We start from the raw sequence: 16,383 nt of genomic DNA, 5'->3' as shown, positions 1-16,383 counted from the left end.
AACCCACGCTGATGCCTTGCACGTGACATTCCCTTTAAACACAAACGACACAAGTTCCCATCAGTCCAAAAACCATACATGCTAAGGAAATCCATTCGGTTTCTCCATAAAAAAAGACAAAAACGAATTGGACAAGATGACGAATTCCTGTTAATGTTGTGATGTTGTACTGTACATATGCACATAGATATAGTTCACATACGTCAAAATGAGATGCTTCCTGTAATGCATTGTTGACATTAGTCCAAGGCAACTGTCAAAACCTCTTACCCTCTTCTGCAGCCGCTGCTCCTGCTAAAATGAGTGAAGCAGACTATGAGCTACTAATAAGAGCTATGTAATCCTATTGCCTCGTCATTTTCAACAGGAAGGTATTGGTGATTCTGGACATAATCTGAATATTATACATCATTTTGTATATTATATAATATTATACTTTATACATAATATTATACATACATGTTTAATATTATATCATATTGTACTGTATACTATTATACATACCCTTTTAATATTATATTTTATACATAATATTATACATCATTTTTTAAATATTATATAATATTATGACCGCAGCCCCTACAGACACATTTGCCACATTATGTTACACATTTATATATAGTCAGTAAGTCAGTATGGGACATTCACTATTGTAGGCCTTCCCGTTTGGGTCCAGCTAAAAACTGTTTTCTCTGGTGCTTCCAAAGCTAAAATTATTAAATTTGAATGAACAGCTAGTGAATAGGAATATCATGGTAGCCAACTGGAACGTGTTTTCTCAAACATTCAGCTTAGCAAACACATTGAGGGGAAAAACAAAAGGGAGCCCAGTGCAGTGCCATATATAAAAGACACCAAGTGCTCTTCCCAACACACTCTCCTGCTTGTGCAACATCAGCTGAAATCATTTGATAAATGGCTTTAGAATTCCCCATTATGTCAAATCTCACGTGAGAATATTGATAGGAATTACTGTGTACTTTGTAGAGTATAACACTGTAAGTAACACTACTGCTTCCCAACCACAGCCAAAAGAGAAAACCGGGGACGCAGCTGTCTACCCTGTACACCCTACACATGGACATTAGGGAGACTATATCTCAAAATATTTTCAAAAGCAAGCTAAAAACTTACCTCTTCACTTTAGCCTTTTAATTAATACACTCTGCTGCTTGGACTCATTGCATCCAGACTGTGATTGTTGTACTGTAGAGAACTATTTTATTGCGCGGCACTATTGCACTATTTTACTCTGTCTATTCTATGCTATTTTATGTAAATTATAGCAATTTTATTGCACTGCTTTTTATATGATTATTATTATTATTATTATTATTATTATTATTATTATTATTATTATTATTATTATTATTATTATTATTATTATTATTATTATTATTATTATTATTATTATTATTATTATTATTATTATTATTATTATTATTATTATTATAACACGGACAAACAGGACTTTGAAAATGTCTCACGACCTCATAACCCCACAAATGAAAATACATGTTGTAGAAAAGACGTACATCTATAAAACATCTACATGCCAACACAGAGTAAGTTGGCATTCTAACGAACGTAGTTAAACAATGTAGTTGACGGACTTAGATTGAGTGCATGCAGATTACACACCCTCAGGAGCTGGGACCTGTTCTGTTTCATCACATGAATAAAGGCAAGAATGTGAGAGATGTAGTAAAGACACAGGCCATAATGTCGGCCTATCACACACCAAAGGTCGGTAGGTTGATGTAGTGTAAAGAGTTACTTACCATCCGCCTCCGTCGTCACTGAAAAGTAGAAAAAATTTAAATACATATTAGACATTCTGGTAGATCTTGTAAATTAAACATTTCTAAAACAACATTTTCATATGAATAAATCTCCATTTTGTTACTCTTGTGCCAAATTATATTACACAAAATGATTCCACCTATACCCAGTTCGTCACCATTTTTATATTGCTACATTTTCTGTTCTACACATGTCTGGTAGGACATTCCTGTGGAAATCATTTGGCGCACAGGAAGTGATGCGTTTTACATCACCGGCAGCAACAGAATCAAATCAAATCAAATGTATTTGTAAAGCCGGAAATCACAAACCCCCTTTCCCCAAACAACCATTGTTTGGAATGAATAGAAGACAAACTCAGCAGTTAGCATGACGTTTCAAGATGGAGAGCAAATAGATGACATGCAAAAATTATTACCGCTTATTACAAATAGATTTTGCCAAAATATAATACAATTACAATTACTTTAATAAATTGTAGGGAGATTTAAATGTAAGTAGCAAATTCAAGCACCGGGATCGATGTTGCAGGGTGGATGCAACTTAGATCACCACATTCTCATTAGCTCCACACCCATCCACCATTCATTTTGAGGACATTTCAAGGTAATATTTCTCAAGTGAAGATGATTGGAACTAAATTTGAATACTTCTACATGTCCAGTAGCCTACTGAATAAAAATGATAGATTTCATTAGAACGATATTCAGTTTCGATCAGTTGAAGTAACAAGGGGATATTATAACGACTTGTGTGCTTCCATAACTACAATAACTTGCACCTTTCTTATCCAAATTAGCCCAACTTGGTGGATAGGACGGCAGTTGACCAAAGACGTGCACTAGCTACTGAATTGGTCAAATATCGATGGCACAGATGGAGGTCAAAGACTTAACCATTGGTTTCTAAGTGCTAAGGACCTACAGTAGATGGCGACCAACAAGGTTCCCAACAGGGATCCTATAGCTGGGGATGTGATGCTAGCTGGGGACATGATGATAGCTGTGGACATGGTGATAGCTGTGGACATGATGCTAGCTGGGGATGTGATGCTAGCTGGGGACATGGTGATAGCTGTGGACATGATGATAGCTGGGGACATGATACTAGCTGGGGACATGATGCTAGCTGGGGACATGATGATAGCTGTGGACGTGATGCTAGCTGGGGACATGATGATAGCTGGGGATGTGATGCTAACTGAGGTCGTGATTAGATTCAAGGTATATTCAAACAGACTCAACAGAGTATTATGTTAGACTACTTTGGTATTCTCCCAAATATTTATGACTGAAGGACAGGTTTATAGTTTGACATTATGATTGTCACCGAGTGCCATTCTACTTACTGTATGAATCTGAATAATTCCTTTACATTCAATCTTTATTTAATCTCGAAAGATCTTTGAGAGCAAGCTGTCATTTAGAATGATGTTGAGAATATACAGCACATAATAAATATAATTGGTACAACACTGTACAACTGTACAAGCAAAACTGTACATTGGAATATTGACAAAACCATACTTGGTAATTTACTGTACATTGGAGGGGGTTGGGTTAGAACATTTACAGGGGCCAGTTTCGAATTGCAGTCTCCTGTAGGTGTTCTTTGAGAGTGGTTTTGAAAGTGGGTAGTGATTCACATTCCTTTACAGCTTTGGGTAGGGCGTTCCACATTGATGTGGCATAATTGTGAAACGTGTTTAGTCCCTTGTTTGAGCCGAATCTGGGTTTAACATGATTTGTGGAGCTCCCTCTGGTGTTGTGATCGTGGTATTCACTGACCTTTGGGAAGTATTTTGACATGTACATGGGTACCTTGGCCGTGTAGTGTATCTTGTAGACCAGGCCCATTGCAAGTTGCTGTACTCTGTCGTCTACTCTAAGCCATCCTAGGTTGTCAAAGTGGGCAGGGGTGAGGTGGGTTCTAGGAGTAAGGTCAAGCAGTAGTCTGACCAGTTCGTTTTGAGATGTTTGTAATAATTATTTTTAGCGCCTTTGAGGTGCTTTGGTACCATGAGGTGCAAGCATAGTCGTAGTACCCTTGTATGTATGGATGTAACGATATATATTGTGAGTCGTGACACATGACTAAAGTGGACCGATACGGACCGTGGACTGTGACAATAGTATTGTGTGATACTTTCACTTTGAAAAGAAAATTACCCAACTTTTATTTTGAAAGCGCTTATGTGGCAAGGTAAACAGGGAAGCGATGAGTCTCTGCTGGCTGATGGCTTTACTACAGTGGTAATAGCCAACCCTGTCTGTCAGCAGCAGAAGAGGGGAATAATAATCACAGCAAGCAATTTGAAGAAACAGCAACGTTGTGGTAGTAACTGTAGTAATACTGTAATATTGTTATTAGGGATGTAAAAAGTACCCAGAAATTATACTTAAGTGAAAGTATGGGTACCGTCTCAAAATCGTACTCAAGTAAAAGTCAGAGTATCTGGCTAAAAACGCACTTGAGTAAAAGTTAAAATGTTTCTACTTTTAAATGTACTTAAGTACTAAAAGGTAAAAGTTTAAACCTTTATTTAATCCCGGGGAATGAAATGTTCTGTTTCGTCCTCTTCATCACTCTTACTATCGTTTGTGGCCATCTTCTGTAGCTTGTCACTCTGACTGTCTATTCTTCTGATAGCAGGTGTTTAATCAAAGATCCCCGCTTTCTAGTCTTGCACAAGGACCAATCAGCAAGCATGGGTATGGGTGGGTTAATTTTCCACTGATGGGGATTTGATTGGCTGTTTTTAAATAAAGTGCGGCCGCAAGATTAATAACGTTAACGTTAGTTCGGCCAGAGAAACAAATATACTAATTAAAATAGTTGGACCTGCGAGATTTGTACTGCATTTAAAATTTTAAATGTAAGGAGTAAAACGTTTTTTTGTTTCTTTTCTCTGACATGTAATTGAGTAAAAGTACAAGTATATAAACCTAATAATACTAGAGTAAAGTACAAATCCCCAAAAAACAGTACGTAAGTATTGTAATGAGGTACAATTACTCAAGTACTTTACACCCCTGAGAAACAGTAACATTGTGGTAGTAAGTGTAGTAATACTGGAATATTATTATCCGTCTTCAATTTAACATTAATGTAACCCCGAAGCTCCGTTTGAAGCATTGGTTATCTTTAGCTACAGACACTCACTAGCAGCTGAACTATCATGAGTCGTACATCCATACAACAGTGTCATCTGCATAGAGATACATTTTACAGACAATTTGAAAATTGTTTATCTTATCATAATGTCTGAAGATTACAAAAACACAATGCCTTTAGGTGCTACAGAATTCTACATCCAGCTCATCATAAGAGCTTGTCTAAATATATCTAACCTGAATATTATAATGAACTAATACTATGGTATTTTTCAATTAAATTAAAAGAAAATACTGATCCTAGCAGCATTTCAAGCTCGTGGTTTCGTTTTGCTTTTCACGATCCCTAATCCTTCTCCATTTACATGTAAATATATGGAGGTGCATAGGGCACTCGTAAGGGTTCTCATTTTAAACTTGACTTATTTATCTAGCTGTTTGTCTGTAACAGATGATCTCTCTATAAACTGTCTATTTCAGCCAAGGGGTCACGCCCATGATGTCCAGCTCTACTTCTAACGCTGTCCACCCCCCAGTCTCTCCCCGGCCCACGCCCCAGTCTCTCCCCCGCCCCAGTCTCTCCCCGGCCCACCCCCCAGTCTCTCCCCCGCCCACGCCCCAGTCTCTCCCCCGCCCCAGTCTCTCCCCGGCCCACCCCCCCAGTCTCTTCCCCGCCCACCCGCCAGTCTCTCCCTTGCCCACCCCCCGTCTCTTCTTCTTGTGTTTCCACCCAGGTCCTGCAGATGTCCTCATGTGTCTCCCTCGTGCACTGGATGTATCACCAGCTGTCGTCAACCTATCATCACCCCCAGCTGTTGTCAATCAATCACCCCCCTTGTGTCGGTTTCCCTCAGTCGGTCATAGCTTGTTCTTAGGCTACGTTCGGACCGATACGCTGAACAGCACAAATCACATGGAATCTGATCTTTTCAATTCCGATTTGGGCCACTTTAAAGTGTGAACATAGCCTTAGTCTGTGTTCCTTAGTGTTCCTATGTCATTTAGCCGCTACTCTATTTGCTAGAGTATCCAGTGAGCTAAATCAAATCAAATCAAATTTATTTATAGGGCCCTACAACACACGTTAATGTCCCCATGGGCTGTACAGATCTTCTTTAAACAAGTCAAGAAGAAAACATAACAATAAGTCAAGAACAGAACAAGAACACCATAATGTCCAAACATTTTTAGATGAATGCAAATAAATGAAAGAATGCAAGCACTCCCTGTAAAACGCAAACACTCCCTGAGCTCTCCCTGTTACTCCTGTACCGGCCTGCTTTCTGCCTGCTTTCTGCCTGCTCATTAAATATACCCATATCCCTCACTTGGGTTTTTCAACATCATCTGCCTCCTGTCTGCACTTGGGTCCACATCCTAACCTCGTCGAAAATGGAGGACCCTTATGTAAACAAGACAAAAGTCTTTTTCTGGTCTTCATCCTCTTAGCAGTTGTTAGTATTGAGCTGTACTGTATTGTACCCATTCTGCAATCTAATAAAGTTTTCAATCAATCAATCAATCAAAGTCGTCACACAAGGTTATGTTTACTTTAGAGTGTATCTGATTTCATGGTATAGCCCATAAATCCAGAACACGTGCTGCCAAGTAAGGGGACTTTAATACCACGTTGGTCGCCGCGGGCATTTGGATGAAACTGCAAGCCAGCCAGCCAATTTGAAACTGAGATCTCAGCCTAAGATCTCAACATGACCTTAGAGATTGTTTGATCACCCGTATGTCTGGAATGGACCAGACTGTCTCTGGTAAGGCTGGACCTCCACAGATCAAGGCAAAAGGTGTCGATTTGTGACCCCTGGGGTGTAAAAGGAGTCTTGGTGGATTTGCACAGCCTGATATTATGTCCAACCCCCAAACTGTCTCTCTGGGGCTGACTGCATTACTGCAATGGCTGGTAAAGGCCAGATATGGTGTCTTATGGCCTTGCTGATGTAATGCCAGTTCTTCTGAACTGGCCACTGCATCCTTGAATAGTCCGCCTTGACCTTAAGGTGCGTTCACACCTACCCTGTTTGGTCCGTTTTAAGTTAACCATGGTCCCTTTAAATCAATAGTCCGTTTCGTTTGGAGAGGTGTGAACACAAACCAAACTATTGTGAGGACCAAACAACCGAACCATGGTCCTCTTGAAAAGTTGGTCCGTTTAAAAGTGGAGCATGGTGCGTTTTGCTGTTGGTGTGAACGCAATCGAACTATAGTACCTAATCTAGGAAGAAAAGTAGCCTACAGTGCATTGCAGTGTGCGCTCCGTAGTCAGACAGTAATGGCAGTCTCTCCTCTCTACTCGCGCCGCGGCATAATGACAGTATCTCTCTCTCTAGTCGACTTGTGCAGCACGCGTAATGACAGTATCTCTCTCTCTCTCTCTCTAGTTGACTTGTGCCATGCGCGTAATGACAGTATCTCTCTCTCTCTCGCTCTCTAGTCGACTTGTGCCGTGCGCGTAATGACTATCTCTCTCTCTCTCTCTCTAGTCGACTCGCGCGCGTGTAATGACAGTATCTCTCTCTCTCGCTCTCTCTCTCTCTCGCTCTCAACTCAACTACAAATTAGGTTTGGTCAAAAAAGCAGTGTGAACGCAAACCAAAAATCAAACAATTATGTATCATTAGGCGTGTTTGAGATTAATTTCGGCTCGCCTTGAAAACAAGCGAGAGTAGACGATTGCAGCCGGGGGAGGAGTCAGAAAGTCGGACACTTCAGATTTGACTACAGCCTGCTCGCCTAGTCTCGCATGGCAGATATCGCGTTCACGTTCCCACACACACATACACACCTGTCCAGCTCATTATAATGTGAGGGCCGTGTGCAAAATTAGATTAGATTCAAATGTATTGTCATCTCACAACACACTATATACCTATAGTGGAATAGACTGTATTGTATAGTCAGATTTCCAGAGCAAGTCGGACAACATTCTAACTGTCATGCAACACGCTTGGCAAGGCCGTAGTAAAAACTGTGCAGATCTGCGCCTGCCTCGCCAATCTCAAACACGCCTATTCTCACATTTGGTCCACCAGAAAGTCCGGACTATCCGTGGACTTTCAGATGTGAACACGGCCAATGTCACTATTCAGCCACCCCTGTCCCATTCTATGTTTGTTAATTGCATCCAACTTAAAAACACAGTATACGCTTGTTGCTCCTGTGCGGCCACTATGTACCCGCATCTCCCCAGCACCAGGTGAGCACATTATGTTAAGCACCGCAGTCTTACTCATTACGCCAAATGGATCCCATTCTAGTGGTGAAGTGGGGATATTTAACTTTGCCATTGCAAGGTTTCAACCTCGTTACGCTTGCATGTTTGAATCCTTAACCACACCCTATGCACCTCTCTCCATGCACCGTTTACCTCAACGCGCATGCACGCTCCCCCATTCTTACTCCGCCCACTTCCACCGAACTGATTCTGGCCCTGGCGTCATGGCACAGCGGTTTCTCGGTTGAAATGGCGATTATCCAATCAGGACTAACAACTAGCCAATGAGCGCCACCACGGGTGGGACTAACGCTGTTGTCAAGCTGTTGTCGAGCGCGGGGAGCAGGAAAATCATTTTAGGTGAGAAATAGGATACGCAATTGCTGGACATTTGATCTGCAACGCCTAGTTTGACAGTGTGATCTGTCAAAGAGTGCAGCGCGGGGAGGTGGCTTCTGGTTAGGGAAAACCCCCCTCGGATAGAGCGGGTAGAGTGGATGCAATGCCAGACTGAAGGTGGACATGAAGTGTGAAGAAGTTGACCATTCTGTCTGATGCTGTTTTCCCTCTGTTGCCACAAAACTCAAATCAAATACCTTAAAATTGAAAGATCTTGTTGACCTTAGCACTGCAATAATAATGTACAAAGCACATAACCACTCACTTCCAAGTTGCATTCAGGAGTTGTTCCAAACTAGAGAGAGCCGGTATAAACTTAGGGGAACTTGTGTATTCAATATTGCAAAGGCAAGGACAAAATCGTGACAAAAAAATGTATATATAAAAAACAAATAAATAAATAAGTGTATACGTTTTGTATATAAAACTATGAAACTTTTATAAACTTTTGTTTTTGTAAAATTATGTACTGAATTATTTATTTTTATTTGTATAATGTAATGTAAAAAGGGTAGGCAATTATAAGCCTCGGCTTCAGCCTACACCTTTTCAGTAATTTTCTTTATTTTATAAATGTTCTACTACCATACATTGCTTTGTAAAAGAAGACCGAAATAAAATCATCCATTCATTCAACGGTCTCACTGAGAAGCTCCTACCCACCCTTCCCCTGTCCAGAGGAAGAGCCCTCGTCTCAGGAACTCGCTCAGTCATCTTGTTTAAGGAGGCAACAGAGTTTCCTTTTTCAGTTTTATCTCATTTGGCTCAGGGTTACCAGTGTTTTCCCTCTGGGAAGACGGTGTCTGCTCTCTGCCCCTCACTGAGCATGTGCTCAGCCCCCCTACTTGCATTCACTTCACACCCGCAGGTCACTCCAGTTCTCTGGCTGTGATGTGTCCTCCTCCCCGTATTCCCTTCCAAGTAGCCTAGCTTAACAGAATGTCGGACCATGAAGCTATCTGTTTGCATGACCCCCCTCAAGAGTACCATTCTGACTTATCTGATTTGACTTTTGTCTTGTCATTGGTGTAAGCCTGAACTATCATAGTTTCTATGAGATAAAACGTGATGGTAAAATTGTGTATATAATTTATTACTTATAGACCTTTTCTAGCTTGACAACATACACGTTCTAAATAGGCCGCTTTGTATTTCCTGTTGCAATGTTTGTTAATACAGTCGCTGACAGGAAATAAACAGGGGCCAGAGCTGTTCCCCCATAGCAACTTCTGAAAAGATCTGCAATCATAAAATATTTGGCCACCGATTGTTACTTTAATTTAGTTCCCATTGTTTTCTTTCCTTTCTTACAATTATATAATATTATAATTGCCTTTTCTGTTTCCATTATTGTAGGACAGAATTGACCACATATTCAGCTTAGTAATATGTAATCACTGAATATCTTAGACCCTTATTTCAAAGCTGTGAGTAATGTTTTGTAATCATTCCTTGATCACGTTAAAACTCATACCTTGCACAAGTCCTTTGTTCAAATGTTAATAGTGAGTAATAAAGATAAAACAATAATATAATATTGGATTATATTCTTTGCAGACAGTCGGGTGGATGCAAGTCTGGTGTAAATGCTGTTTATAGCGTCTGAGTGGACAAGAAGACTTTCATTGAGTGTAAATCTGCAAAAGTATTTTCAGTCCGCCACCTGAATCCAACACATTAGAGAAACTGCTGGCCCTAGTCTACGCAGAGCAACAGAGATGGTGGACTCCTCGTAAATGTGACGATGATGAATCAGCACATAGCATTCCAGAGGTTTAGGAGAGGCTCAAGACCCAATAAAAGATTGAGGACATCATGGCCTTCCAGGAGTCAACTCAGATGATGGTAATAATCCTGAAATAAACAAGACACTGGAGGCATCTTGTGTGGTGAATTGTATCAGTATTGGTGCCAATGTTTTGGTCTACACACCTCTCTCTCTCGAAACACACACACAACCTCCAGACCGCGCGCCGCGGGGGTGGAGCTTCTCCACTCGCAACATCACTGTCAAAATATCTTTGACTCCCACGCGCGCCCGTATTCCGATCCGTGCAATAATATTCACAGGGCTATATATTGTCATTTGAAACAAGTTACCAATGCATTGTCCCGTGCAGCGTTCGGAATTAAGGGGGGCTTGGGGCAAAATGCCCTCGAAAATTGACCAAATGCCCTCGAAAATCAGTTAAGGGGGGCAAGAAAAGCCCCTGACACTTTGCACAGATGTTTAGCCCTTAGTATGCACTAGGGATGGGCATTTTAAAGAAAAATCCAGATCGATTGATCGCATGCTATACTCGAGTGATCGTGTATTACTCGAAAAGTGAAAAAAAAATTTAATAAAATTAAAAAAGTTCATACAAATTATTAATAATCTAGAAAAAAATGAATATTCCGATTTTTCTCATAGCTATGAGTCGATTACTCACGCCCATCCCTAGTATGCACACGCACAGTATAATATGCATGTAATAAATAGTTTGTTAATAAACTCTGTGTTACTTGAACAATTTTCACTGTGGGAAAAAGGTTAGCGTAGAGCCCTATATATGGAGACATTAACATTACGTTATCAAACATAGGGACGAAGACTGTAAAAAAAAGTGTCAACAATGTTTTATAATCTTTATGTTAATTTTCATCATAAAAATTTGGTGCCCCCGAAATACAAAAAAAGCCCCCGAAAATTAATCGCCAAGGACGACTTTAGACATCATTGCTCGCCATGCTTAATCTGCCAATGACGTCGTACAGCGTCTTTGAGATCAATATTTCAAAAATCTGTCATGGCAATCATATTTCACCCACGGAGACTTGAGACTTGCTGTTGATCTCCTCTCAACTCTCCAACGGTTCAAGACCGCCATCTGTTGGCCAATCGGCGAATCACCAAAACCGGAAGTGATGCGCCGGAAGTGGTGCTCACCCATATTTCGTCCGGCCACTCGCTATCGCTAGCCGGACTCCAGCTTGATACAGCAGCGATCCGTTGCCAATAACTCGATAAACAACATGATTTGGACGTATATAGTATTATACAACCTGGAACTGGACCAACTAGATCGACATCCCATAATAGCGAACTTTCTGCTCCACGCTGATCGCCCAACGCTATGAGGAAGCTGCGGTGAGTTTCAGCGTGTTTGATTATTAATATACATACACACTGCTCCGATCAACATATCACCCATACTAAATAAATGATTTAACGTCGGCCACGGACTTATAACCCCCCCCCCCCCCCCCCGGTCACCAGCAGATGATGAGGCATGACATGTAGGACCTTGTACAATTGAAATTTTTAATCTGACGTCAATCGGTATCAAACTACATTTGATGATCTAATATATGTATTTAGGGCTATAACTCACGTTCTGCAGAATGCTGCAGAAAACGATAAAAACATATTTATACTTTAGACCGTATTTTAGTATGAATATGTGAATGAAAAAGTAGAACGTTGCTACATCCTAAACGATAGATACTTGACGTTGAATGGGCCATAGTAATGTCAATTTAGCAATACAATTTAAAAAGTTATAGCCCTGCAAAGAAGGGGAACATCTCCATAGACAAATAGAGCTGGCAGAGGATGGTATAAGGATGGATATAAGCGTGGCAGAGAAAGGGTTAAGGGGGGCAAAAAAAGCCCTGGGATTTTTTTTTTTTATTCTGCTGTTATGTAATAATAATTATGCCCCGCAGCTAAATTAATTAGTATCCCCCTCAATCTCTCTATATCTCTCTCTGTCAGTGTCTGCCAGTGCAGACTGTGGGTGACTGTCACTCAAAGCGCTTATGGGCGGGGCCAAGCCCAAAACAGCTTGAAATCTTGAAGCGGAAAAATGCTGCTTTAGAGTTTAGAGTACTTGATTAGAAATACAAAACAATGAATTTTTTTGAAAAACACTTTACAGATGTGACATAGACTCACAGGAATTGTGTAAAGTTGCCCAAATAGTGAAAGGAATAGTTTGACATGTCCCCTTTAAAATGATTTCACTTGAGGCCACCACAGTTTCCTCAGCATGGACCACAGCGCCGTTCAAAAGTGTGACTTTATTTAGTTTTGAGAAATGTGCCACCTGTGCCAAACCTATTTTGTACAAGTTGAGTTGAGTTGAGTTTATTTTATCTTGAACAATCAACCATTGAGATGGCGCGACCCCGGTCAGTCGCCTCTGGTTTAGCTCCGCGACGATTGTGCAAATTTTTTGCTATTATGTTTGTTTTTTCGACTTTTTTTATTAAAACATCACTGGCGGGTACGTCATACGACCGCCAGACACTTATGGACCTAAACTCCGGACTCAAAGAGGAGTTTGGAGACACTTTATGCCTAGAATGGCCAACAGAAATCAAGCGGGAGAACGGCCACAAAGGAAACGGCAGGAAGAGGCACAGAGGGAGACGAGGAAGTATCAGGCTAAGATTAAAAAGATCTGCTTACCGTCCAGCAATTCCATCCATCTTTCTGGCGAATGCACGTTCGTTGGAGGGAAGGATGGATGACTTGAGAGCGAGGGTCCGATTCCAACGGGAGATGAGAGACGTTAACATCATGTGTTTCACGGAGACATGGCTCAAGCAAGCGACTCCGGACAACAGCGTCTCTCCATCGGACAACTTCACCGTCCTGCGAGCAGACCGCACGGCAGCCTCTGGGAAGAGCATCGGCGGTGGGGTCTGCATCCTCACGAACAATCTCTGGGTTAATCCCAAAGAAGTACATGTTCTCTCAAGTTCATGCTCCCCAGATATGGAACATCTCTCAATCCTGTGCCGTCCGTTCCACCTCCCCCGTGAGTTTACCGCGGTCATCATGACCGCCGTATATATTCCCCCACAGGCAAATACTGGCAAAGCGCTGGTGGAACTACACGATCACCTCAACAGACACCAGATCAAGCACCCAGACGCGGCGATGATAGTGGCTGGGGATTTCAACCAGGCGAATCTGAAGAAAGTGATGCCGTCCTTTTTTCAGCACATCGCCTGCTCCACGAGAGGGAGGAACACACTCGACCACTGTTACACCCCATTCAGAGCCGGCTACAAAGCTGTAGCGGCTCCGCCATTGATGGGTGCTGCAAGCGCGAGCGATCACGACTCCATTTTATTATTCCCTGCCTACAAACAAAGATCACGTGACGCCGTCGTGTCACGTGAGACAAGAAAATGGTCTGACGAATCAGAGGCCACGCTCCAGGATGCGCTCGCAGACACGGATTGGGATATGTTTCGAGAAAGCGCCAGTGACGTCAATGAGTACGCTGATAGTTGATACCGTTGTGAGCTTCATATCAACACTCGCTGATAGTATTGTCCCCATGAAAAAGGTGCGGGTTTTCCCAAACCAGAAACCGTGGGTGGACAGTACTATTAGAGCAGCCCTGAACTCTCGCACCACGGCTTACAACCTGGGCAGAGAGTCAGGAAACATGGAAGAGTACAAGGCTTCAGTCTATACTCTGCGCAAGGCTGTTAAACTTGCTAAGAGGACATATGCTGATGAACTGGAGACACAAATGGCACAAAACGACACAAGAGGCTTGTGGCGGGGACTGAAGACAATAACTGACTACAAAGTCAGCGCCCCCTCAATGGGGAGCGACGACGCCTCTCTCGCGGACAAACTCAACTCCTTCTACGCTCGGTTTGGTGTAGACAGTGTCGCCGCTAGCTCTCTGGCTAGTGACGTCACTGGCGCGCCGGCTGTTGTGGAGGGGGGGGGGGGCAACCGCGGGGGGGCGGGGACGCTCTCTCGTTGTCGGAACACAGTGTGAGAAGAGCATTTATGCAGGTGAACACCAGGAAGGCTGCTGGCCCAGATGGTATAACAGGACGCATACTTAAGTCCTGTGCCAACCAGCTTGCCCCGGTGTTCACCGCCATATTTAATCAATCCCTGGCGGAGTCAGTGGTCCCTGCCTGCTTCAAGATGTCTACCATCATCCCTGTACCGAATAAACCCTCCCCAACATGTCCAAATGACTACAGACTGGTGGCACTCACCTCTGTGGTCATGAAATGTTTCGAGAGGCTGGTCAAGGACCACATTTGTGCCTCCCTCCCCAGTGATATGGACCCTATGCAATTTGCATACAGGACAAACAGGTCCACTGACGACGTGGTCTCCCAGGTACTGCACAGCACCCTCTCTCACCTTGACCGTCAGAAGGGGGGCTATGTGAGACTGTTGTTCATTGACTACAGCTCAGCGTTCAACACCATAGTCCCCACCAGACTGGAGGACAAGCTGATCGAGCTGGGTCTGAGCTCCGCCCTGAGCGCCTGGGTACTGGACTTTCTGAGTGAAAGACCCCAGGCGGTCAGGGTGGGGGGTCAGACCTCCAACACCATCACCCTGAGCATCGGGTCCCCCCAGGGCTGTGTTCTGAGCCCCCTGCTGTACTCACTCTACACACACGATTGTGTGGCCAAGTTCAGCTCCAACTCCATAGTGAAGTTCGCAGATGACACAGTGGTGGTGGGGCTGATCTCGGACAACGACGAGAAGGCCTACCGGGAGGAGGTTGAGGTACTGGAACGCTGGTGCGTTCCAGCCTGCTCCTGAACATTGGTAAAACCAAGGAGCTGATCGTGGATTATAGGAGAGGACAGCAGGAGACACACACACCACTGATGATTAACGGGGCTACCGTGGACAGGGTGAGCAGCTTTAAGTACCTGGGGGTCCACATCTCAGAGGATCTGACATGGTCAACACACATAGACACAGTAGTAAAGAACGCGAAGCAGCGCCTCTACCACCTGAGACAGTTAAGGAAGTTCAGAGTATCGGGGAAGATACTCCAGTCCTTCTACTCAGGAGCTGTAGAGAGCATCTTGACCGGAAACATCACTGCCTGGTATGGAAACAGCACGGCACAGGACAAGAAGGCCCTACAGAGAGTGGTGCGCTCAGCCGAGCGTACCACGGGTATTGCACTACCTCCCCTGCAGGTTCTATACAACAAGAGGTGCAAATCCAGAGCCTGCAGAATAATGAAAGACCCCTACCACCCCAATAACAGCCTGTTCCAGCTGCTGAGGTCAGGCAGACGCCTGCGAACCCCAGCTACTAGGACAGAGAGGCTCAGCTTCTTCCCCCAGGCCATCAGAGCCTTGAACAATGAACATTGAGTGCCACAGAACACTGAACTATCCACACACAAGCACACATGAACACACACACGACACGCACGCTGTGCACGCTCACACACTAGCAGCCACTTTAACACTTTAACATGAGCGGGCACACACTCATGCCGCACACACGCACACTTATGGCCAAAAGGAAAGGCCACTTTAAATTAACAGGAACAGTGTATTGCACTACCAAAGCTACCTAGCATGTCCTATATGCTCTGTAAATAACTATGTACAGATACCGAGATGTCACACCATGTTACCTGTTACCTGTTTATTGCACAATGTTGTTTTTTTATTGGATTCTATTATATGTTGTACCACTGTATTGCACATCGTTGCGGGCAAGACCACCCGCATTTCATTGTATACTTGTATGCCGTGACAATTAAAACTCTTGACTTGACTTGACTTGACTATATCATTTTTTTTTAAAGGATAAACTAAAGAACGATTTGTTATTAAATCTTACAGTCTTCATTAAATTATAAACAAATGAGTTCGAGAAGGAGCAGAAGGAAGCAAATGCTTATCTAGTCCTGCCCCTTCCTCACAATATCATACATAAAACAAAATATCTTACAAACCTAAAATAACAAACTAAATAAACATCAATAAAAAATAACACAAATGTTGTGAGTATGTTACCGTGTTTGATGTGTTGTGTCGGTTAACGGAACGTAGACC

The 16,383-nt window shown here is 42.8% G+C and overlaps 1 protein-coding gene across 3 annotated transcripts in view; it reads right to left on the bottom strand.

Moving 5' to 3' along the window:
- Nucleotides 1-16,383, bottom strand: part of LOC311235800 (myosin-binding protein C, fast-type-like) — a 92,155-nt gene that overhangs the window by 58,764 nt on the left and 17,008 nt on the right. For all 3 annotated transcript variants that reach the window (XM_084323292.1, XM_084323290.1, XM_084323291.1), the window contains exon 2: nucleotides 1,782-1,799. In XM_084323292.1, coding sequence (XP_084179418.1) covers nucleotides 1,782-1,799 — 18 coding nt within the window. The remainder of the gene's footprint in view (nucleotides 1-1,781; nucleotides 1,800-16,383) is intronic.

Source organism: Notolepis coatsorum (assembly GCF_963971535.1).
Source record: "Notolepis coatsorum genome assembly, chromosome: 10".
In the NCBI taxonomy this organism is placed as follows: domain Eukaryota; kingdom Metazoa; phylum Chordata; class Actinopteri; order Aulopiformes; family Paralepididae; genus Notolepis; species Notolepis coatsorum.
The sequence above is the reverse complement of the archived record's forward strand: the minus strand, read 5'-3'. Positions and strand labels throughout refer to the sequence as shown.